The sequence below is a fragment of the Rhinolophus hipposideros genome (genome assembly GCF_964194185.1).
Source record: "Rhinolophus hipposideros genome assembly, chromosome: X".
NCBI lineage: Eukaryota > Metazoa > Chordata > Mammalia > Chiroptera > Rhinolophidae > Rhinolophus > Rhinolophus hipposideros.
In genome coordinates this window covers 89,161,575-89,186,646 of record NC_138046.1, presented here as the reverse complement: position 1 = coordinate 89,186,646, position 25,072 = coordinate 89,161,575, and the positions used below count along the sequence as shown (strand labels likewise).

General features: G+C 46.2%; 2 protein-coding genes and 1 pseudogene across 11 annotated transcripts in view; 1 reads left to right on the top strand and 2 right to left on the bottom strand.

Moving 5' to 3' along the window:
- Positions 1 to 2,948: 2,948 nt before the first annotated feature.
- On the bottom strand, positions 2,949 to 5,653 carry NDUFB11 (NADH:ubiquinone oxidoreductase subunit B11). Its single transcript, XM_081041803.1, has 3 exons — positions 5,015 to 5,653; positions 3,347 to 3,477; positions 2,949 to 3,176 (listed from the first exon to the last, which is right to left on the bottom strand). The coding sequence occupies exons 1-3, from the start codon at positions 5,219 to 5,221 to the stop codon at positions 3,050 to 3,052; spliced, it is 465 nt and encodes a 154-aa protein (XP_080897929.1). The 5' UTR covers positions 5,222 to 5,653; the 3' UTR covers positions 2,949 to 3,049.
- Positions 5,654 to 5,735: 82 nt separating this feature from the next.
- Positions 5,736 to 25,072, top strand: part of RBM10 (RNA binding motif protein 10) — a 29,698-nt gene continuing 10,361 nt past the window's right edge. For 2 of the 9 annotated variants that reach the window (XM_081041799.1, XM_081041798.1), the window contains exons 1-4: positions 5,755 to 6,043; positions 7,895 to 8,036; positions 20,621 to 20,804; positions 24,126 to 24,195. In XM_081041799.1, coding sequence (XP_080897925.1) covers positions 5,779 to 6,043; positions 7,895 to 8,036; positions 20,621 to 20,804; positions 24,126 to 24,195 — 661 coding nt within the window. In that variant the 5' untranslated portion in view covers positions 5,755 to 5,778. Of the gene's footprint in view, positions 6,075 to 7,894; positions 8,037 to 12,525; positions 12,594 to 20,620; positions 20,805 to 22,286; positions 22,518 to 24,125; positions 24,196 to 25,072 lie in introns of those variants that run through there. The other 7 variants (XM_081041797.1, XM_081041794.1, XM_081041796.1 and 4 more) reach the window with 7 other exon arrangements.
- Positions 14,693 to 15,485, bottom strand: LOC308494704 (large ribosomal subunit protein eL8-like; annotated as a pseudogene). The gene has a single exon. The product of its transcript is annotated as a large ribosomal subunit protein eL8-like (transcript).

Genomic DNA, 25,072 nt, shown 5'->3' with positions numbered 1-25,072 from the left:
CGTGGTGCTTATGTGTATCAGTAATAGTAATTGTGAAGCTGGTAAGATATTGTTTTTATTTCCTGGATAATCCATGAGAAAAACTGTAAGCAATCCACTTTAGACAGCCTAGAATGGTCTGGGATGGGCTTTGCTAAGCTGGGTTTTCGGTAAGCTTCTGGTCAACTTTGTGTAGTGTGTAAAATATAAACTACTAACCATGGTCCACGGGGCCTGAGGGATATGTCCTATGACCACTCTATAACTTCATCTCTAGCCTGGAAGATTCCAGTTATTCCAGTAAGCACAACATTCCAGCCACACTGGCCTTCTGGTACAACTTATCTCATCTGTTGATTTCTGTGCTCGTGTACTCTCAGTCTTACTCACTGCCTTGAGGTAAACTCCCTGAGGACAGAAAATATCTCAGTTCAGGTCCCTCCAGAAGCAGACCCTGAAACAAGGATTGAAGCCAAGTGTTTTATTCAGGACGTGGTTCCAGGAAGCAGCTGTTGGACAGTGAGGAAGTACGGAAGCGAGACAAAGAGAAGGCAGCCGATGAAGAGCATTATTAAGCTACTTAGCACTGTGGGCACCTGGAACATGTTTCCACTGCAGAATTCTGGGGGCCAGAGGAGAGGACCCACCTTGGAGATGTCCCATCTGGGAGGCAAGGGGCAGGGGTACTAATCTATCAGCTCTCATTGGTCCTTGGTTGAGGGCAGCTGCTGGGGGTGTTCATTTTCTGGTCTTTCCAGTCTGTCAGGCCCGCAGGCAGAACAGCCTTCTGCAGCTTGAGAGGAAGCCCTCCAGTGAAGACATGGGGACCCTGGCAGTTGGCCAGTGCATACTGGAGCCATAAGGCACTGGCATGTGGCAGCGAAATGAGTGTCTGCTACAGGGACTGTCTTGTTCACTGGGCCTTGCGTGTAATAAATGCTCTAGCAGATTGAAGGATGAAGGTTGGTATGTTGCCAGAGCAAAGCTAGGTCCAAAATATCAAGGTTCAAATATCCTTGGGATCAAACAGTAGGGCGAAAACATTAATTTTCTGACCACTCACACTGGCCCCCACACCCATCCTGGGAAATTCCTGAGGATAGAGATCCTGGTATGTCAGTGCCTGGTGCACTATCAGGGCCTGGCACACAGGACCCACTCAACTCCCACCCTTTCATCCCAATGTGGTCCTTTAAAGGTCAGTCACTCACCAGAATGGCCATTACAAAAACAAATGGAGAATGAGTAATGGTGAGGATGTGGCATTCACCACGGGGAAAGTGTAGACTGGAAGATGGGCATGATTTACTAAAGCTGATCATCTGTCTACCTTATGACTTAGCAATTCCATTCCTTGGTATATGCCGGAGAAATGAGTGCATATATCCATCAAAAGATGTATGTAAGAATGTTCACAGAATTATTCGTTTCTTTTTAATATATTTTTTAAAATTTTATTGGGTAACAGTGTGTATTTTCCAGGAGCTCCGAGTCAAGTCATTGTCCTTCAATCCAGTTGTGGAGGGCGCAGCTCAGCTCCAAGTCCAGTCATCGTTTTCAATCTAGTTGCAGGGGGCGCGGCCCACCATCCCATGCGGGAATTGAACTGGCAACCTTGTTGTTAAGAGCTCACGTTCCAACCAACTGAGCCATCCGGCTACCCACTGGCAGCTCAGCAGCAGCTCGTTGTCTTCAATCTAGTTGTGGAGGGTGCAGCTCACTGGCCCATGTTAAGAGCTCATGCTCTAACCAACCGAGCCATCCGGCCGCTCAGAAGTATTCTTAATAGCCCCAAACAGAAAACTACCGAAATGCCCATCAACATTGGAACAAATGAAGTGTGGTCTGTTCATACAACGGAAAAGAGCACAGCTATGAGGATGGACAAACTACTGATCACATAAGAATGTGAACCTGTCTCATACCACCAAGCTGAATGAAAGAAGCCAGGTACTAAGTGAAATGAGTCAGACTGAGAAAGACTAATACCATATGATCTCACTTATATGTGGAATCTAAAGAACAGAATAAACAAGCAAACAAAACAGAAATAGACTCAGAGATACAGAGGAAAACTTAATGGTTGCTAGATAGGAGGGAGTGGGGATGGGGGAGAAGCTGGAAGGATTAGGAAGTACAGATATGTCGTCACAATATAGTCACGGGGATGTAAAATACAGTGTGGGGAATATAGTCAGTAATGTTGTAAGGTTCATGTAAGGTGCCAGATGGACACTGGACTTACCAGGGGGGGTCACATCATAGACTGTGTAGATGCCTGACCAATGCGCTATACACCTGACAGCTGAAGTAGAATAATATTGAATGTCAACTATAACTAAATATATAACTAAAACGGGATGTGAAGTACAACATAGGGAAGATAGTCGATGGTATTGTAACAGCTATATACAGTGTCAGAGGGGTAGTAGCTTGGGGGGTAGCTTACTACTTTGTGGGGTGTAAATGTGTAACTATTGCATTGTTTTGCACACCTGAAACTAATAACAACATATATTTAAAAAAGAAAGTCAGGTACAAAAATGTATGGATGCACTCATATTAAGTTCCAAACCAGACAAAACTAACCTATGTTGTTACAAGTCGAGAGAGGGGTTACCCTCGCAGCAAGGAGGGTGGACCTGAAGGGAGCTTTCCGGAGAGAGAGGCCACCTGGAAGACTGAAGTGCCAGGCATGTGAGTGAAGACGCCATCTTGGACGTCCATCCCAGTAGAGCTTTCAGGTGACTCAGTACCAGCCACTGTCTGACCTCAAGAACCACTTAGCTGAGCACAATCACAGGACCATGAAAGATGACACTAAATTGTCATATTAAGCCACTAAGTTTTCGGGTATTTGTTACACAGCAATAGATAATTGGAACACCCAGAAAAGGCGGTGGTGGACCTTTTAAGGCCTGACACCCCCACTCCCACATCCCCCTTACAACAAAATCAACACCAGCCAATCAAACTTTCAGTCCCTTTAATTAGGTGCTCTGAGGAGAAGGCAGAATGGCAGGCAGGGGGTGGAGAAGATGGTGTTTCTTGAGCCCCACTCAGCAACCAGTCAGTCCTCATCCTCTGGCAGCTGGATCTTGCTGGGGTCAAAGCAGTTGGATTCCATGATGGGGAGACCATTGGCCTCTCGGTATTTCACAAGCCTCTCAGCTTCCCGGCGGGCCCACTCCTGCATCCTGGAGGCAGCAGCGTGGGGGGAGACATGAGGGAGCCTCACTGGACACCAATCCCCACCTTAGCTCCCCATTCCTCAATGGTGTAGGACAGGATTCCTGGCAGAATTCCCTTCAACCTCCACCCCTGCCTTTGCCCACACCCCTCCCATTCTCTTAGACACCCCATGGACCTGTAGTCAGGCAGATAAGCCACAAAGGTGGTGCCAAGGACCAAGACGATGGAGAAGCCAAAGAAGAAGACGACTCGCATGTTCCAGACGTCCACAACAGGATCCTTGTCGTAGCCATGGGAGTCTGGGTTCTGCGGAAGGAGAAGTCAATGAGGTTTCCTGCTGCTCCACAAAGCCTTATGCTGGCCCTGCATAAGCTGGCTTCTGATTGGACCAATCTCCTCTCTGTCCCTAAATTCCTCTCATTCTGTTCTTGGGACTTGTCAAGCCCTTCCCACCACAGGACCTTTGCACTAGTTGTTCCCTCTGCCTGGAAAGCCTTTCCCCCCAGATTTCATGGCTGGATCTGCCTCTTCATTCCAAGTTTTGGCTTCATCATCACTTCCTTTAGGAGGCAGTCCCTGGTCACCTTGTTTATTAAGTTGAACTATAGGAAATTGTCATTTTCATAGGTCAAAAATGGTTGAATATTGGCAATATCCTACGGTTCAACCTAATAAAATTACTCCCTAACCCCAAGTCACTCTCAATCCACGTATCTTGCTTAACATTCTTTCTAGCATTTATTAGTTTATCAAAGTAGCATGCTCCTAGATCGTCTGTATCACATTATCTTATATGATCCATTACATACTCTATATTACTATTGTCAAATATTTTACATATTTATTTTCTGTGTTCTGCACTATCATATAAGAGCAAGGGCTTTATATGATTTCCACACTGCTGAACCCCTAGGGCCCTGAACTGTGCCTGGCACACAGGAGGCCCTCAATACGTATTTACAGAATGGATGAATGAGCATCCTATATATCCAAGCCCCTCAACCAAAGGTTGGTATTAATGAAGAACCTCTTATGTGCCAGGCCTTTTCACATATACAAACTTCACAATATCCCAGTGAGATGGAAAGTGGCAATAATAAACACCTTCTAATGCTGAGTACTTACTAAGTGCCAGATGCTGTTCTGAGCATTTTAATTCATTTAATTACACAAGGCAGGTGTAATATTTTATTTTTTTAGAAGGTGTCCTAATATTTTCCCCATTTTACAAAGAAACTGAGGCACCAACGGGTTGTTACTTGCTCAAGGTCATTCAGGTGAGTAATTGTCAGTGCCTGTATTCTAGCCCAGGTATTCTGATTTCAGAGGCTCTGCTATCAAGAGAGCACAGCAGACGTGGTAGATCCAAGTTCAAATACCGGTTCTGCCACACATTCAATTATGCGAACTTGGGCACGCCACTGGACATCTCTGTGCTTCAATTTTCTCGTCTGTACAATGGGTTTAGTAAGAGTTCCTGCTTCAAAATAGGGTTGTTTTGAGGATTTAGATGAATTAATGTATGTAAAGTGTTTAGAACACTGACACCAAAAAAAGTCCTATCAGTGTTTAGTATTATTATTATACTATATTGCTTCTAAGTGTTTTGAGCACTGCCCACTTCAGGCTTGGTACCTGTCTGCAACATAAGGCCAATCGAATCTCTGGCCCTGAACAGAAGATATCACCAGACAAAAGAGGAAAAGAAGCTAGGCAAAATTCCCAAGTCTTCAAGGATTTCACCAGCTGCGCAATCCTCAGCCACCTAACAACGTCCTCTATGGCGCCCCATCCGCTGGTCCCCGACTGACCCTTTTGGCGTCCCGTTTCCCCTCCCTCTCACCTTCTCATAGAGGTTTTCGTCCTCGACATCTGGGTCCTCCTGCCAGCGCATAGTAGGTTCTGGTGCCCGCTTTCCCACCACAGCGGACGGGGCGATCACAGCCCTGGAGGAGCTGGATTCCCAGCGAAGCCAAGCAGCCGGGCGCCCTCGCGTCGCGGCTGCTGCCAAAAGGCGGCGGGCGCACAAACCTAACAGCCCAGCCGCCATGACAGGTTGTTCTGCAGACTCTCAGGGGCGGGGACGGAAGTGCGACTCTGCGCAGCTGCAGTTGACCCCAGCGCGATAATTGTCGCTCTGCCCCCACCGCACTAAATAGGTCCCGAGTCTGGATTTTTTTCAAGCGAGTGAGGCGTTGAGCAGCCCCTTTCTCTCCCTCTGTCATGTCCTCAACGGAGCAACCATTTTCCAGTCCTCTCGATCGTGCTATGGCAGTTCTACCTGAGTGGTCCGCTCCTACCCTTGCTGAGAAGAAAGCAGTGACATTTGGGTGGATGCAGATCCCAGCCAAAGCACCGTAACTTCCCTTGCGCTCTGGGAGGAGGGGCGGAACTCTCATTTGTCTTTCATCTTCGAAGGAAACCAAGCTTCTAAAAAGCGGGCCTCGCCAGATTGGCCAATAGCTACTCCTTTTCTCGACTTGTGGGCGTTCACACAGGGAATGGGGAGGTGGCAGATGCTGGCCAATCAGAGCGGGCCAGGGCTGGCCGATGGCAGACGGCGACCAATAGACGAGGCCAGCCTGAGCGCGCTCCCTCGGTAGGTGGATGGTGGTCGAAGCGCCGGTTCCCTGCTCTTGGTCGCCATTTTGTGCTGCTGATTGCAGCCGACGGGGAGTAGGTGGCAGTTACTTTTGCGGGGAGGGCAGTGCGATTGGCGCTTCTCCCCTCCTCTCTCCCCCGCCTTTCTGTTTCCAGCCTCGGACTTGGTTGTCGCGCGGACCGGCTTCAGCTGAGTTGGGAGGGTTGGTGGCGGTGGCAGCGGGCCGAGGTGATGTCAGGGAGCCCTCCCTTGACAGCCCGGGCCGAAAAGGTGAGCGTCGACGCTGGTCGTGGGGGCGGAGGTAAGGGGCTGGGGGTGGTGCGTAGAAGAGGAGAGAGGGCGGACTGCGGGCTGCAACTGAGGGATGCATGCACTGTCTGAGCCCGGGATGGGTTGTCTTTTTTTAAAAAAATTTCCCCCTTTTGAGAGCCGTGGCGCGTGCGCGATCGGGACACTGGATAGGTGCACGCGGGTTGGGGGAAGGGAGGGACGGATGGGAGTGGGATACTGTGGCTTACTGTGTCTGAGACACCGAATTTTATCCGTGGAGAGGCGAGTGTCTGCGGCTTTGGTTTTTATCCACAGGAGACGGGCTGTGCTGTCTGTTCTGTGTGACTTTGTTACTTACCTGTTCGTGGGGGTGTTCTGTGGCTCGGGTCCTTAGTCTTGGAAGGAGGAGGAGTAAGAACGTTTGTATGACCCTTGTCTTTATCTTTGGAGTGTGTATCTAACTCTGGTCCCTATCCATAGGGAGAGTTCCATAGGGAGTCTTCTTGCGACTGGCTCTAACCGACTTAACTGGGTAGGGAGAGAATGCAAGGAATGTGTATGAGTTATTGCGCGTTCTTTGGGAAAGGGATTCCTATCTGTGATTCTGACGTTCATCTATTGAAAAGGGGCTTCGGTGTGTGTTTATGACCCATACTTATTGTGGGTTCCTGTCTGTGATTTTGGCCCAGAGTTATTTGGGGCACGTGTCTGTGACTTTGGTCCCTATCTGTTGTGGATACCAATGTGTGACTGGCCCCTTTGCCAGAGCCTACTGAGGGTTTTGTATCAGCTGTTATCCTCTGGGGCCCCTGGTTGTTCTAACTCTTACGCATCTGGGAGCAGGTAACTCTGGTTTCCTGTAGCTTGAGGAGGAAGAGAAAATTGGTGTGTGTGTATAAACGGAGGAAAGGTGTGGTGCTAACTTAGTGTGGGACAGATGGTGTTATCACCTGGACTTTCCTGATTCCTGTTCAGAGGACGAGACCTGAGGATTCTGGGATACTGTGTGGCGACCCCTGGCCAAGTCATGTGGCTTGGGAATTCCTTAGTTCTCATGGTAGCCCTGAGGGTTAGGTAAAATGACTGTCCTTGCATCCCAACAGAATAGGACAATGGTTTGGAACAGCCTCTGAAAGGGCTCCTTTTGCCCTGGGGAGAGAGCTGCCTTGGGACCTGGCTGCTCATAAGAGACAGGGTTCAGGGCTGAGCCAGTTGCCGTGTGAGGCCCAAAGCTGTGTTGGCCAGGAGCCCAGGGAGGCGGCAGCTGTCTCATTGCCAAGTTAGCCCCTTCACCCCCTAAGCCTTTCATGGTCTCCTGCTGTCTTATAGGGGGCAGCCAGCATCTTGTTGGGAGGATGAAATCACACCTTGGGGGTCCATGGAAGGAGACTGGTGGGTGTCTGGGACCCTTTTGTGAAGTCTCTCCTCTATGCCTAATGTGCCCGATCTGGAACAAGTCATTCAGCACCGAGAGCTCCCCCCTGGGCAGGTAGCTCCGGGCTTGAACTTGTCTACCAGTTTCAGATGGCAACGCCCTGATCACAGAATGGGTGGCACCACCAGTTCTCTCTGCAAGATGCTCCCTGTCTGCTGAAAGCCCTGCTCATTCTATTAGGGCAGTGGACTCCTATCTCACATTTGTGTGGGAAGGAAAGGAGCTGGCCAAGTAGTGGGGGGGGTTGGATGGGGGGGAGCAGCTGCCTTCCCGCTCTGGTCCTCAGGAGCACTAGGAGTTGGGAAGCAACGTCCTCAGGCTAAGGGACAGCAGGGAGCCTTAACAAGGAGGGTTTCTCAAGGAGGCCCTCTCTGCCCCAACTGCTTTGACCCCGTTTTTCCTTCCTCTCTCCCCAGAGTTCCTGCAGGAGGCATCACCCAGGCTGGCAGATCATGGTGGCAGCTGTGGGGGTGGCTGGGAAGTGAAACGGAGCCAGCGGCTGAGGAGGGGCCCCAGCAGCCCCCGAAGGCCCTATCAGGATATGGAGTATGAAAGACGGTGAGTTACCCACTCCCCCCCCCCCATCAGCAGCCTAGGCTTGTCCCCATCTCAGAACTGCTCCAGGAAGGTGGTAGGAAAGGGCTTCCAGGCAGAGCAAACAGTGCAGTAGATGATTGGTTTCTTTTCAGCAGCAGACATTTACTTGGCACCTGTTGTGAGCCAGGACCTGTGTGCTAGGCTTCTGGGAGTGCTACGATGAAGGAGACAGATAAGATTGCAGCCTTCTCCTTACTCAGGGTCTCACAAGGCAGGCCACACAGTTTACAGATGATTCCCAAACAGCTGGATGGGTGCCACGGCTGGTTGTGAGGGTGGGAAAGGATTAAAGAGAAAGGGGACAATAGAGGCTGATGCCCAGGTTTCCAATTTGGGTGACCCTGATAGGTATGTGGTGCTGTTCACCAAGGTTCACCAAGGTCCGGACAGCTACTGCAAGAAGAGAGGCAGAGACGGGTAGTGGGTTGTAAGTGCCTGTGGATTCTCAGGAGAGGTGTGCACTATAGCTTTGGGTTTAAGGGATGGAAGGGAGTGGTGCCTTCAGAGTTAGGAATTTGCCAGGCCAAGTGTGGGGCAAGCCAGGTCAGATAGTGGGAGATTTCAGGGGCAGGATGGGCTGAAGTGGGCATGATACTTGTCTTGGAATGGGACACTCTTGAACACTTATTTTTAAATTCTGGTCGAACAAGAAACAGTTGGGACACTTGATAAAATACAGAGATTCCAGACCATACCCTCACCATCAACTGGTGGATCTCCCCAGTTGATTCTAATGTTGGTGATCTGTTTCTGACATTTTAGGATTACATAGGAGAGCAGACCTAACTCTCCCAGAAAGCCTCTATTAAGAGTCAGTAGATTTTATAAAAGTCAGGGAGGAAATAATTTTTGTAATGTCTTACAAAGGGTTTCTTCTACCACCAGGCCCTTTTTAAAATGTAGAATTATAATACTTTCTTTTCTGAAAAGTGAGCCCAAATTTGAGATGTTGTCATAATCTAGTGTTATTCAGTCTTGACCTTCTTTAAAAATGTCTTTTGAAAGGCATTCAATTTTGGATGGTATTCACTAGAAGTACCCTGTGGCAGTTTCTGAGTTTGAGTAAGTGATATACTTTGCTTCAGACTTTATTATCAAATAAGGCCACTGGCTTTCTTTTGGCTTTTAAAGAACTTCAAGTGCAAAGGTTTAAGTTAATCATACTTTTCCAGTTCGTGGTGGGTTTCTATCATAGGTCAGTATAAAGGCCTTCTCTTGCCATATTTATTCTTTTCTTCTTTATTCCTAATTCCCATAGCCATAGGCAGTTTTTCTGTCATTTGAAATGTGTGCTTCTAAAATACGTAGTGTTGTTTTGAGCATCTGTGTTTTCACTTTACACAAATGACAGAGTGCTAGTCTTCATTCTGTTTCTTGAACTTTGTATTTCTAAGCCCTGCCTTTCCAAGATCTGTCTGTATGGCCGTGTATATTAGTGCTTTGCTTCTGATTGGTCCCAAGGACACCATGGGGTGTGCCTGTTGCCTTTGCTTAACAACTCTCCCAACGATGGATACTTGTTCTGAATTTGGGTGTGCTAAAATTCATCACTTCTCTGTCTTATAATCTGTGCTTTCAGAATTATCTCTGTTCCTATCTCTAAATCACAATGATCGTTTTCACTCTGTTGTTTTACCTTTCTCATTCAGGTCTTTAAACCCATCTAGAGTCCACTTTGGAATATGGTACAAGGTAGATTCTGGTTTTATTTTCCTCCATATAATGAGTATTTTCCCAGCACCATCTCCTAAATAAGTCTGTGCTTCTGTACTGATTCGTGGTGCGCCATCTCATTTGAAGTTCCCTCATGTATGTACATGGATCTGGCTTGAGTGATCTGATTTCTTCCATTGGTCTCTTTGCTCTTTCTTGTGCCAGAGCCTTAGTGCTTTTATTATTATGACTTCAGAGAATGTCTTAATTGCTCCTACTTTGCTCTTATTTTTCAAAGTTGACTTAGTTATTTGTGGAGCTTTATATAAAAAGTTTATCCAATCCCTCATAAACATTCTAGAATGTTTGTTGAGCTTGCATTGAATTTATAGGTTCATTTGGGGAGCATTGTCACCTTTGTAAGTGGTCTCACGTCTCCCAAGGCCTGTATGGAGAATATTTTTAAACTCATTTAAAGGACAGAAAAACCTGAATAAATAAAAGTATAGGTCTTGCGTATTCTTTGTTAAAGTAATTCCTAGGTACTCCAGTACTTTGCATTGACATCTTACTTTCCAAGCGGGTATTTGCTGGGGTAGAAGAAAGCTGTTAATTTTTATAAGTTATTTTATCCCTACTGCACTCTCTTGTTATTTCTAATCATTCATTGTTTTTTGTTTCGTTTTTTTTTTTTTAAGATTTTATTGGGGAAGGGGAACAGGACTTTATTGGGGAACAGTGTGTATTTCCAGGATTTTTCCCAAGTCAAGTTGTTGTCCTTTCAGTCTTAGTTGTGGAGGGCACAGCTCAGCTCTCAGTTGTGGAGGGCGCAGTTGCTGTTGCTAGTTGCAGGGGGCACAGCCCACCATCCCTTGCGGGAGTCGAACTGGCAACCGTGTGGTTGAGAGCCCACTGGCCCATGGAGTCAAACTGGCAGCCGGCAGCTCAGTGCAAGGTGCCGTGTTCCATCTTAGTTGCAGGGGGTGGAGCCCACCATCCCTTGAGGGAGTCGAACTGGCAACCTTGTGGTTGAGAGCCCACTGGCCCATGTGGGAGTTGAACTGGCAGCCTTCCGAGTTAGGAGCGTGGAGCTCCAACCACCTGAGCCACTGGGCCGGCCCTAATCATTCATTGTGATTCTGATGGTTTTTCTGAGTATTTTGTCATGTGGTATGCAAATCAATCCTGTCACTTCTCATTTCTTTTTCCTCACTTATAGTATTGTCTAGGACTGTTGGTACCATGTTAATTAGTATCAGAGATGCTGGGTGCGCAAATTAAGATACATTTTAGCAGGTTGTACTAGAACGAATAATGGCTTAAACAATGTAGTTTATTTTCTTTCACATAAAGGACACCTGCAGGTAGGCAGTCAGTCCAGGCCCCTTCTGCTTAGCTATCAAGTATGATGTGTGCTGTAGGCTTTTAGAAAGTAGGCTTTAATAAACCAAGAAAATTCTTTAATCTTAGTTTACTAATATTGTTCAGAAATGAGTATCGAATGTCATAATTACATGGTTTTTTTCTCCTTTTGTCCATTAATTTAATAAATCGCATTAAGTTATATTCTTGGCATTCTTGAGATATACCCTCCTTGATCATGGTATGAATATGTATGTTTATGAGTTCTTATTTTGAAAAAAAATTCAAATTTACAGAAAACGTGCAAGTACAATGAACTCCCATATATCCACTACCCAGAACCACTAATTGTAAACATTTTGCCACATTTGCTTAACCTAACCTACCCACCTACCCCGCTCCTCCTCTCCCTCTCCACTTCCCCTTCCCCTTCCCCTTTCCCCCTTCCCCTTCCTTTCTCTTTCTCTCCCTCTCCCCTCCTCCCTCTTCCCCTTCTGTCTCCCCTCCCCCCCAACATATAACATTCCCCCCCCAGTCATTTCAGTTAGTGGCAGACATGACCCTTAAGTACTACAGCATGTATGACCTAAGAACAAGGACCACAATACACTTATCAATATCAGGAAATTTAACACTGATACACTATTTTGTCTTATATAAAATCATGTTCAGATGCCATTAGTTGTCCCAATAATGTCCGTTATAGCTATTTTTCCCTAGTCCAGATCCAATCTAAGATCACACATTGCATTGGGCTGCTTTGTACTTTTAGTCTCCTTTAATCTGGAACAGTTAGTCAATCTTTTTTTTATCTTTTTTTTAATTGGGGAATATTGGGGAACAGTGTGTTTCTCCGGGGCTCATCAGCTCCAAGTCGTTGTCCTTCAATCTAGTTGTGGAGGGCGCAGCTCAGCTCCAAGCCCAGTCGCCGTTTTCAATCTTTAGTTGCAGGGGGCACAGCCCATCATCCCATGCGGGAATTGAACCAGCAACCTTGTTGTTGAGAGCCCGCGCTCTAACCACCTGAGCCATCCGGCCACCCCTTCAATCTTTTCTTATCTTATATGACCTTGATATGTTTTAAGAGTACAGGTCAGTTGCTCTGCAGATGATTCTCAATTTGTGTTTTTTTTTTTAATTGTAGTTGACATTCATTATTGTTCAGCTTCAGCTTCAGGTGTACAGTGCAGTGATCAGGCATCTACATCATCCCTGAGGTGGTCTCCCAAATGGGACAAATGTCCATCGGGTACCCTACACAGTCTTTACAACGTTATTGATTACATTTTCCAAACTGTGTTTTTTTAATGTTTACTCGAATTTTTGGCAGAAAAATTAAGCAATGTGTGTGTGTGTGTGTGTGTGTGTGTGTGTATGTGTGTGTGTGTTTTAGCAGGAGAAAATAACCAAATTTAATACATACATATGTATGGGAACCCTGCATACCTGAGAGCGTCAGAGACACCCACATGCACGAGAGATTCAGAGATGGAAAGGGAACAGGTATATAACAAGTATATTTTTAAAATACTTATATTTAATCAGATTCTGTATTATTTAAGATATTTGCATTCACTTCCATCAGTGAAGTGGTCTTATAATTTCCTTTTGTATTTATCTAGCACTGAATCAAGGCAGCCTCATGACATGAATTGGACAACTTTTTCTCTTTTTTTGGAGAAACTTGTATAAGAATTATCTGTCCTTTGAAACCTTGGTTAAACTCACCTTTTAAAGGGCAGAGTTTTTTATTATAATTGTGTCTACTTCTGCCAATTTTGGCATTTTATGTTTTTAGAAGTATATTCATTTTGTGGAGGTCCTCATATATTATGATTTAGTCCAGCTTCCTAGAAATGTATTATGAACAGGGTCTGCCTTTGGATGGTGTTTAGTCAAACAAAGTGCTCTGTGGCCAATGAAAAGTATGTATCCCTTACAATCTAAATATGTTCCCTTCCTGAATTTAGATAGCAAGAGTTCCGAATTTATTTGGTTTAGATGCTGAGTGGCAGAGAACTCAGGATTTCATCTGACCATTATTCAAATCTGTTTGGTTCGGGGCGGCCAGTAAGCTCAGTTGGTTAGAGCGCGGTGCTCTTACAAGGTTGCCAGTTCGATCCCCACATGGGTCACTGTGAGCTGCGCCCTCCACGACTAGATGGAAACAACCATTTGACCTGGAGCTGATGGGTCCTAGAAAAACACACTTAAAGTTTTTAAAAATAATGTTCAGTTCTTAAATTCTGATAACTAGAGTTCAAATGTTGAGGGATACCTATAGTAAGCAAACATGAAAAACATTGTTCATATCAAAAAGCAGTACTCGTGCAAGCCACCTCTTGTTGAGGCATTTATCATAAGGCAACAGTTTGGGTTCCAAAGCTGAGCTCACAAGGACGGATTTCATTTCAGTCACAGTGATATCCCCAGCACCTAGAACAGTGCCTGGCACATAGCAAATGTTCCCTTGCTATTTATTGAATAAATAAATGAATGAACAAACAACGATGAAAAATTAGAAACCGAGGTGGCCAGTTAGCTCAGTTCGTTAGAGCACGATGCTCGTAACACCAGGGTTGCCGGTTCGATCCCCACAGGGGCCACTGTGAGCTGCACCCTCCACTAGATTGAAACAGCTACTTGACTTGGAGCTGATGGGTCCTGGAGAAACACAAATAAATAAAAGTTTAAAAAAATAATAAAAGAAAAATTAGAAGCCAATGAAAATGACTGCAAACATTTTATTTTCTCTATTAATTATCTTTTAGCTTTCTGATTTTTCCAATATTATGAAATTTCAATCATACAGCAGAGTTGAAAGAATTTTACAGTGAACACCTCTAGACCCATCCACTAGATTCTACCATTAACATTTTACTCTACTTGCTTTATCACATGTTTATTTGTTTATGGTATTTTTTTTGCACTCGAGATATTTTTAAATTTTTACAAAGCCATATTTATGTTTTTTATTTTACGACTTCTGGGTTTTGTCTTGCTTAGAAAGCCCTGCCCCATTCTTGATCAATTTTTTTCTTATGTTTTCTTTCTAATATTTTTGTAGTTTCTATTCAGGGATTTAAATTTTTGATTCATCTAGAATTTACTTGGTTTAAGAAGTGAAGTAGATCAACAACTTCATTTTCTTAAAAGTCAAACTTTTTCTGTAAAGGATCAGATAGTAAATATTTTTGGCATTTGCAGACCATATCATGTCTGTCACGACTACCCACCTGAAAGCAGCCACAGACGATATGTAAATAAATGGGTATAGCTGTGTTCAAGAAAACTGTTTAGGTGACTGGATTTGGCCCACGGGCTGTAGTTTGCCAATGCCTGAGCCAGAAAGTTATCACAAGTAGTATTTATTGACTGATCGACTTTCCCCCTGTTCATTTGAAATCCAAGCTTTGGCTTATTCTAAATTTCCATGTTTTTTTTGTACTGTGGACTCTTCGGTTTCACTGATCTGTCCATTTGTGTTTCAAGGTCTAACCTTTATAACATGTTTTAATGTTTGGTGGGGCTCCTCTCCCCCTTGTTGGTCTTTTTTGAAATTTTTTATTACTTTTATGTACAGAAAACTCAACGGTGTACATTCAGCCCAATTTGGTAGCCAGTTATTTAGCCTTTGCCTTTTCTAGCTTGGCAGTGCGAGCCACCAGTTTTGGGCCCGGGACGTTGCCTCCCCAGTGATGGCAAATCTCATTGTTACCTATCGTTATGATTAGTCCAGATAGTTTCCACCAGCTTAGCCAGCACTCCTTAGCCTTCCGAGTTAACCTGTGTGAAGGCGACCGTGGTGCAGGTCTTCCTGTGGACTAGATGCCCCAGCCTGGCCTCACCCTTGATAATGCTGTAGGGAACCCCCATCATACGGCACAGGGCAGGCAGGAAGACAACCAGCCTGATGGGATCCACATCATGTGCAATCACTACCAGCTGAGCTTGTTCTCCACCAAAGAAGTGACAGTATTAACCCCTGCTCTTAAGGACAGGTGGCGTCTTGGTGGGAACATCCTTTTGCTGGCAGTTTTTTTCTTGGGCCAAGCCAACAATCTCTGCTGCTTCTCTGGCTTTGTCTCTGGTCTGTACTTGTGGGTCAGCTTAAGCAGTTGAGTAGCTGTCTGGCGTTCCAAGGCCTGGGTGAGCTGGTTAATGGCAGGAGGCACTTTCAGTCGCTTATAGAGAATAGCCCTTTGCTGCTGCAGCGGAATGTAGCAGGGCCATTTGACAAAGCAGGTGAAGTCCCTTTGGGCTGAATGTCCTGTCCAATGCCAAAGTTCTTGGCATTTTCTCAAACAGGAGATTTACCACCTTCTTGGCCTCCGTTTTCATGACAGCAGGGGCCGGCGCCACCTTCTTCCCCTTTGCCATCTTTCCTTTTGGCATCTTGGGCAGAAGGAGGAGAGCTCATTAGTCTTTTTTAAAAACAATTTTCCTGATCCTTCTAAGTTGTTTCTTGGCCTTTGCTGTTATACACAGTGCTGCAGTAAATAACGTTTTTGTACATGTGCAAGCGTATCAGTCCATTAAATTCCCAGAAGGAGAATTGGGGGTCAGAGGGCATATAGATTTTTAGTTCCCCTTCATGGGGATTGTTCCATTTTCGCTCCTACCCGCAATATGAGAGTGCCCATATAGTCTTGCCAACAGTTTGTTGTCAAACATTTGGACTCTTGCAGATCTGTTGAGTCAAAAATGTTCTATCTTTCATCAATGTCTTACAGTTTTCAGTGTAGAGAGCGTTCACCTCCTTAAACTTATACCTAATATGTTTTAGTTCTCCATGCGATAGTAACAGAATAGATTTCTTTATTTCTTTTTCAGAAGTTCTGTTGTTAGTATATAGAAATGCTACTGGTTTTTGTATATTAATTTTATACCCTGCAACTTTACTGAATTCATTTATTAGATCTTATATTTCTTGGTGGAGTCTTCAAGATTTTCTACATGTAAAATCATGCTATCTGCAAATAGAGAGATTTTTACTTCTTCCTTTCTGATTCTATTACTTTTTCTTTTCTTTTTCTTGCCTGTCTGTTCTAAGAATTGTAATACTATTGTGAAAAGAAGGGAGGAGAGTGGGCACCCTTGCCATGCCCCGGATCTAAGACAAAACGCTCTCATTCTTTTACCACTAAGTATGATGTTAGCTGTAAACTTGTTACATACTGCCTATATTATGTTGAGATCTGTATCCTTGATGCCTAATTCATTGAGTTTTTTATCATGGCAAATGTTCAATTTTGTCAAATGCTCAGTGTCAATAAACACTGAGGTGTTTATTGACATAATCATATTTTTTTTCTTTCATTCTATCATGTATCATATTGATTGATTTGCATATGTTGAAACATCCTTGTATCTCAAGAATAAATCCCACCTGATCATGGCGGATGGTCCCTTTAATGTGCTGCTGAATTGAGTTTGCTAGTATTTATTGAGACTTTTTTTGCATCTATATTTATCAGGGATGTTGGTCTGTAGTTTTCTTTTCTAGTAGTGACCTTTTCAGGTTTTGATGTCAGGATAATGCTGTTCATAAAATGAGTTTGGAAGTGTTCACTTCTCTTCAGTTTTTTGGAAGAGATTGAGAATGATTAGTGTTAATTCTTTAAATCTTTGGTAAAATTTTTAGGTGAAGTTATATAGTCCTGGGCGTTTCTTCATTGGTAGTTTTTGATTTCTGATTCAATCTCCTTACTAGTAATTGTTCCATTCAGAGATTTTGTTTCTTCCTGATTAAGTCTTTGTAAGTAGCCTCTTTTTACAATATTCCCCTTTCTTTTAAGTTGTTTGGCATATATCATAGTTGTTCATAGTAGTCTTTTATGATTTTTAAATTTCTGTGATTTCAGTTGTAATATCTTCTTTCTTATTTAAAATTTGGTTGATTTGGGTCCTATCTCTTTTTTCCTCGGTTAGTCTAGCTATCAGTTTCTCAATTTTGTTTATTTTTTTCAAAGAACCAACTCTTACTTCAGTTAATCTTTGCTGTTGTTTTTCAGTACTCTACTTCATATACTTCTGCTCTAATCTTCTTATTTCCTTTCTTCTGCTAATTTGAGCTCAGTTTGTTCTTCTTATTCTAGTTCCTTAAGCTATAGATTTAGGTTGTTTATTTGGGATCTTTCTTTCTTCTTAATATAGGTATTTATTGCCATAAACTTCCCTTTTACAACTGCCTTTGCTGCATCCCATATATTCTGGTATGTTGTGTTTCCAATTTCATTTATCTCAAGAAACTTATTATATTTTCATAAACTAATTTATTAACCTTTTCCATTACCACATTATAGAATTACTATATGATGCCAAATAATGTAAAGTTTCCCTAATGTTGTCTTTTTTAAATTGATATACTTATCCCTATAGCCATCCACTTTGATGTTGTCAGTTAAACAATGTTATATTTATATTATGTCCTCTGTTACATATAAAAATATGGGATTTTTTCTGGAATTTAACTTAAAGGAAAACTATATTAAGACAATATAAACCACAATAAAAATCACTCTAAATAAAAAAAAATGTTCTATCCCAAATCTTCCTTACAGAAGAATTCCAAATAATATATGTAGATACTCCCCACTCCAGGAGATAGAGCTTAATTCCTCTCCTCTTGAGTGTGGGCTGGTCTTAGTGACTCGCTTCTAAAGAATAGAGTAGAAAAAGAATAAAAAAAACTTTGTAGCAGAGAAACTTGGCAGACCCCACCATAACCAGATGATCAAGTTCAATATCACTAGTGCTAAGTCATGTTGCTGTCGTGCCCCTCGCCCCATACAGTGCGATCAGAAGGGCTTGTCTCTAATGTAGTCTTCTCCCAGAAACTCCATCACGTCAAGTCTAATCACAAGAACACATCAGACAAACCCAAGTTGAGATACAAAATATCTAACCAGTGCTCTTCAGAACTGCCACAGTCATAAAACAAGTCAAGACCAAGAAACTTGCACAGGCCAGAGGAGACTCCAAGGGGGCATGATGACTAAATGCAATGTGGGAGCCTGGATTCGATCTTGGAACAGAAAGAGACGATAGCAGTGGAAAAACTGGTGAAATCCTGGTAAAGTGTGTAGCTTAGTTCACTTCTTAGTTTTTTGCTACCCTGTTTCCCCGAAAATAAGCCCTAGCCGGACCATCAGCTCTAATGCGTCTTTTGGAGCAAAAATTAATATAAGACCCGGTCTTATTTTACTACAATATAAGACTGGGTCTTTATAATATAGTGTAGTATAATATAATACAATACAATACCTGGTCTTATTACTTTTTGCTCCAAAAGACGCATTAGAGCTGATGGTCCAGCTAGGGCTTATTTTGGGAGAAACACGGTAAAATGGAACACAGTTTGGCAGGTCCTCAGAAAATTAAATATGGAATTACCATATGATTCAGCAGTTTCACTCCTTGGGTATATACCCAAAAGAATTAAAAGCAGGAGTTCAAACAGATACTTGTACACCAGTGTTCATAGCAGCGTTATTCACAATAACCAAAATAATCAGTAGGTGGAAACAACGCAGGTGTCCATCAATGGATGAATGGATAAACAAAATGTGGCGTATATCATACATACATACATATTCAGCGGTAAAAAGGAATGAAATTCTGATACATTCTACAACATGGATGAACCTTGAAAACATTATGCTAAGTGAAATAAGTCAGACAAAGGGACATACATTTTATGATTCCACTTAAATGAGGTCCTTAGAATAGGCAAATTCATGGAGACAAAGTAGAATAGAGGGTGTGAGGTGGGAAGTTATTGTTCAGTGCCTGTGGAGTTTCTATTTGGGATGATGAAAAGGTTCTGGAAATAGTGGTGATGGTTGCACAACGTTGTGAGTGTACTTTGTGCCACTGAATTGAACACTTAAAAATGGTAAACTTTTACGTATATTTTTACCACAATAAAAATGATTTAGAAAAATGTACAAAAATAAATTTTAAACATTTATTTAAAAATGGTCTATCTAGTGTAGTTTTAAATTTCATCTTTCAAAAATAAATTCATCTTTCATTAGGATTGAGACAGAGCATCTTTATGTTTCCTTACTGTGAGTTCCGTTCCTTTCCTTTTACCTTTTCCTATATTTTTTCCCAGTTAATCATTTGTCTTGACTTACGGTGGGTTTTTTTTTCTTCCAAGCAGGTATGTTTTATTTTTATGTAGTCAAATTTAATAACCTTTTTTTCCATGGCTTTTGTATTTGGGTCATAGTTTTCCCCATTTCGAGATTATCAAGATTTAATCCCGTGTTTTCTTCTGCTTTTATGGTTTCATTTCTTCCATTTAAATCATTGACCCATTTCAAATGTATCCTGCTTTATATGTGCGATGTGTAGTCATAAGATCTTGCACATGTCCAGGTAATTATACTTGGGATGTTCCTATTTTCTAAACAGTGGCTCTCTAAATACAGGCAAGGTATTTATGTCTGAATATTAATTTTGTACCTAGCATCCCTACTGATTTATTATTTGTTATCATTTTTCAGTTGATTCTCTAAGCTTTTGTAAGTATATCCTCATATCATTTACAAATAATGGTAATTTTACCTTTTCCTTTCCAGCTTTTAACCTCTTTTCTTCATTCCTTTATTTAACTATTTCAGCCAGTGTCTTAAAATAATGTTCATAGTGGTGTCGATAATGGACATTCTAATGTCGTTCCTGCCAGGATTGGGCCCCTGCTAGTCGTAGTCTCGTATGGTGCCTGTTTTTCCTTGTTTTAAGTCAATGTGTATTAGTTGCTTTTAGAATACTTTTGTAATCACTATTTTATTACAAAATAATTATTGGGTACCTACTGAGTACTAGGCACTAAAGTAAGCTTTAGGGACTAGGGCAGTGAACCAAACAGCTGTGGTTTCTTCATTTCCCAGAACTCACGGTCTAGTAATTTTTTAAATCATTAAACAAATTGTTATGTTAAATCAACTTTAAGGTAATTATTTTACAATTGTTGCAATAGGAGACATTTTAACAAAACAGCTGCTAGTGCTAGCAAGGTAACCATGAGCCACAGGGGCAGGGTGGCACAGTACAGGGCGAGGCAGAGGGAGAGAGGTCAGCAGGGAACTTGGCCCGCAGGACCCAGCAGACCTTATAGGACCTTGGTGAGCTTTTCGGTGTTTCACCCTGAGACTAAGGGAGCCACTGAAGGGAGCTATACAGTTGGGCTTGATTGGCTTTGCCTTATAGAGCACTCGCTTACATTTGGGGTATAGAGAAGGAACTGGGGTGGGGGACCTGGGAAGAGGTCAGGAGGCCACACCCAAGGGCCCAGTGAAGGAAAATAGCATGGGCTGGAGGTGGGGGGGGCGGGAGAGGAGAGAAGTGGATTGGGTTTGCGAGAGAGGCGGGAGCCTGCTCACCGCACAGGGTCAGGATTTAGGGACCCGTCGGGGGTGGGGCTGAGGGTCTGGAAGGAGTGAGTGAGGGGAGTCAGCCTCACCTCTTGCAGCTTTCAGAAAGGACTGCGCTCTTCATGCCTCCCATCCTTCTTCCCCCAGAGGTGGTCGTGGAGACAGGACTGGCCGCTATGGAGCCGCTGACCGTTCGCAGGACGACGGTGGGGAAAACCGCAGCCGGGACCACGACTACCGGGACATGGACTACCGCTCATACCCCCGCGAGTACGGCAGCCAGGAAGGCAAGCACGACTATGACGACTCGTCCGAGGAGCAGAGTGCAGAGGTGAGGGCAGGAGGGCCAGTCAGACCTGGGTGGGGGGGGTGGCTCTTGCAGGGCCTCTGGCTGCAGGTAGCTCTCAGCTCCTGTGCCTTCGGACTGTGCTCAGTGGCTTTGCCTAACCTGGAGGGTCTGTCCCCACGCCCCCTCTGAGGGCGCTCCCAAATTGGGTCTCCCTGCTTGGCTCTGTATTTGTGAGGGCCCCTGGCCACCACCTCTCTCCCTCCTTCCCCAGTGTTCATTTTGGGTCCATGGTTCACTGCAAGCCCTGTAACTGCCTGCTCCCAGCCAATATGGGGCCCTTCAAGAGCCTCTGATATGACTCCCAGAGTCTGGGGTTGGGAAGGCAACTGGGAGACTGTATGTCACCAAGCAGAGCAGCTCTGCGAGTCCAACTCTGGGCATTCCTAGTGGTGGCAGAGCTCTTAGACAGAAGGCAAAGACCCTCTCAGGCCTCTCCTCTGAGTTCCATGTTGGGTGGTTAGCCCTAGCCTGAGGAGGGAGGCATGATGCTTACCAGCAGGGAGCCCCCGCTGAGGGGAAGAAGCAGCGTTGTCTTAGGAGAACCCTGCTTTGAAGTGGTGGTCAGGGCCATGGTCCAAGCAAGTCGGCAAGTCTCCTATCCAGTGGGGTGGGAAGGGGATTCTTGCAACCTCAGCCCTGGAGGGGCAGAATGTGGGCCCCTGGCCTCCCTTTGCGGGGTCCAGTGCAAAGACCCCGGTGGTAGACAGTTAAGCTTCCCCAGTGGCAGCTGGGTTGGGAAGAATAGGAGTGGAGCACTAAGTTATCTGGTCCCTGTAAGGGCGAGAGGGGTGTGGACCCAGGCCTGGCCTGCTTAGTCCTGGAAGAGTTGGTTGGGCAACAGCCAAGAAGCCAGCGACCACACCCTGTTAGGAGGGAGCCTGGTGCTAATGGAAGACTGGCCAGGCAAAGGACGAGGAGCCAGGGGGCAGTGCTGTTACCCTTGCACACTCACCGGTCCCTGCTGGCTGGCTCTAGCCAAGATCTTAAGCTATTCCTATACCCACAATTGGGTTGCAGGGCCCAGGCCCAGGCTGGGAAACATAAGCAATGTGTGTAGCCTTCTGTGGCACAAGGAACAATTGTACACATACTAGCTGAGCTGGCAAGGGAAGAGGGGAGAGAAACGGAGGGCAAGGTTTAGTGTGCCAACCCCAGACCGTCTCTTCCCAAGGTTTAAGCAGTATCTGCTCACCTGTCTGTGGGAGTTCCTCCCCAACACCAACACTGCCACTGGCTTATCCCCACTCTACCAAGGCAGCCCCCAAAAGCGTCCCAGGGAGAATTTCCAGCCCCAGAAGTGTTGCAGTCCAGGGCATACCCACCCTGCCTGCCCGAGCCTTTAGCCGGAGCCCGCCCAGCCCTGGCTTTCAGAGCCCACCCGCCTCAGAGAGCCAGCGGCCAGCCCCTAGGCCCGCCCCAGACTGACTGCCCGTCTGGTGTCTCTCGTCTCATTCTGTCGGCCAGGATTCCTACGAGGCCTCCCCGGGCTCCGAAACTCAGCGTAGGCGGCGGCGGCGGCACAGGCACAGCCCCACTGGCCCGCCAGGCTTCCCCCGAGACGGCGACTATCGGGACCAGGACTATCGGACCGAGCAAGGGGAGGAGGAGGAGGAGGAGGAGGAGGAGGAGGAGGAGGAGAAGGCCAGTAACATCGTCATGCTGAGGATGCTGCCACAGGCAGCCACTGAGGATGACGTACGTGCCCCCCATGGCCCCGGGCAGGTGGCAGAGCAGGAGGCCAGGCTGGGTCTCCTCCAGGGCCCTCAATTTCTCCCTCAGCCCTGACCTCAGCGCCTTTCATCCCTTCTCCCCACCGGCTCCTGTCCTCCAGCACTGATCTGTCCTCTGGGCACGCCTTGTCGCCTTCTGGTCTAGAAGGAAGGAGTGTCCAATAGGCTGGCTTGCCCAAGGGGCTGCCGGTGGCGGCTGTGGGAGGGACCAGAGCATTCCTCCTGCACGTGCCACATGCTGGCCAGGCCCAGTGCCAGCCCCAATGCTGGGCATGCTGATGGCGGAGATGGTGCGGGTGGGGAGAGTCCTCGTGGGATTTTCTGAGGTTTTATTCTCACCTCCCCTCACCCTCTTTTGTCACCAACATCAGATCTCCTCACTGGCCTGGCCACAGAGCCTTGGGTTTTTCTTCGACTTCCTTCGCTGCTGCTGACAGCCTCCCCACCCTATTTTCCTTCCTGGCATTCCTTTCCATCTTCCTTCCTTTTCTCCTCTTTCCTTCTCCTACAGACTTACCTTAAGGAGCCCCAGTAAAAGCCCAAAAGGGCCACTAGAGTAGCCTCCCTGATTATCCTCCTTCTCCTCCCCCCACCCCCATGAATTCTCTGCTCAGCTCTCCTCTGAAATCTGCCAGCTGCCCATTTTGTCACAGAGAAAAACCCACTTGTGTATTTGCAACCTTCTCAAGTCTGATCCACCTGCCGTGTTCAGGGTCAGACAGTAGCTGAGTGCTGACACTTCTTGAGGATTTATCATAGGGTGGGCCACACACCACGTCTGATTTAATCTTCACAGCCCCCCCCACAGGGAAGGTACTCTTTGTATTTCCATCCTATGGATGAGGAAGCCAGGCCCCAGCAGTGAAGCAACTTGCCCCAGGTCCCACGGCCAGTGAGTGGCAGAGCAGAGTTTGTGTGTGACACTGGACAGCTGGGCCCCACAGCCTGCATTCTTATTGTTTCCTGAGCCCTCCCTGTGTGTGTGGGCCTAATAAAACTCCTTTGGCTAACTTCGTCCAGGAAGCTTTCCAAACCCCACAACCACACTTTTCTGTCTCCACCCCAAGTTACTGCCCCACTCAGGGTCTGGGGCACATGGGTTGGGTTTGCTCAGACCCCAGTCCTTCCCAGTTTCGTATTTGTGTCATGGGTCTCTTGATGCAAGCAGAGGGCAGCCTCTTTGTGAAGGGCCAACATTGCTTCCCAGCTTTCCTCGCTTTGTGGCTGCACCAAACCTGTTGGCAGACCGCCCCTGCCCACCATTCTTGACGCGAGGGCTCGCTTGCTCTCTTACTGTTCTCCATCCCCGAGGGTCATCACGCCGCCATGCTTCACCTTACACCGTGCCCCTTTCTTTATTTGACTCGCTCTGCAAGTCTGGGGCCAAAAGCTGAGACTAGGTACTGGTGCGAGTCTGGGGCCGTGGTCGTTCGGCGAAAAGCCCTGAGAGAGAGAGGAGACAGTGTGTGCATGTCACCAATGGCCCCTTGGGGCCCTGGAGGCCTCTGGCCGGCTTCAGCTACTCAGCAGCCCCTTACGCTGAGCCTGCCCCACTCTGTATCTCCCCGTGCAGATCCGTGCCCAGCTGCAGTCCCATGGCGTCCAAGCCCGGGAGGTCCGGCTGATGCGGAACAAATCCTCAGGTGAGCTTTCGTTCCCAGTGCCCTCCCCTTCCGCTGGCCAGCCTCTGCTCCCAAGTCGCCCTCCTGCCTCAGTCTCCTCCACACCCTCCCTACCCTGCCTTCCTGCCACAGCTGGGAATGGGCAGCTTGGGGATACCCCTCTTTTTCTCTCCCCCGTCATCCCACTCTCCTCATAGCTCCAGCCAGCAGCCTCTTGTGCGGGGCTGTTGGGGAGGGGGTGCGGCTCTGAGCTGAGCTGAGCGCCTCCCGGGGGCAGGGCCAGGGCCAGGCTCCGGGGAACCTCCTCTCTGGGACTCTGAGTATCTGAGATGGTAACCCCCCATGTGCTCCCTTCCCTCTCCTTTCTTCTCCTTCCCCTGCCCTCACTCTCCCCTATATTTTTCTGGTAACAGCCTCTAATCAGAAAGTAGGTCTGACACAGCCCCCCATGTATCCCAAGAGGGGAGGCAGGTGATGGCTCTTGTCCCAGGGCTCATCCCAAGGAGCAGCCAGGACATCTGGCCTCACTTGTCACCTCCCTCCCTCCCTTTTGCAGGCTGCTTGGACCTGGCCTGAGGGTAGCAGGGGGGTGGGGGGAGAGCGGTCTCTGCAGGATCTCTGGCCCAGGCTCCCCAAGGCAGGCACAGTGGGGCCTCACTGCCTGGGCTTCTCTCTCCATTTCTCAGTCTCTCTCCTCCCCACGCCTCCACCTCTCTCTCTCTCTCTCTCTCTCTCTCTCTCTCTCTCTCTCTCTCTCTCTCTCTCTCTCTCTCCATAACATTTCATCCTCCTCTGCACCCTAACAGTTCTTTTAGAGATCAAGCATGCAGCCCTAAGCCCCGCCACATCTAAGCCCTCCCTGTGTACACCTCCCAAGGAAGATCTGCTTCCTGCAGCC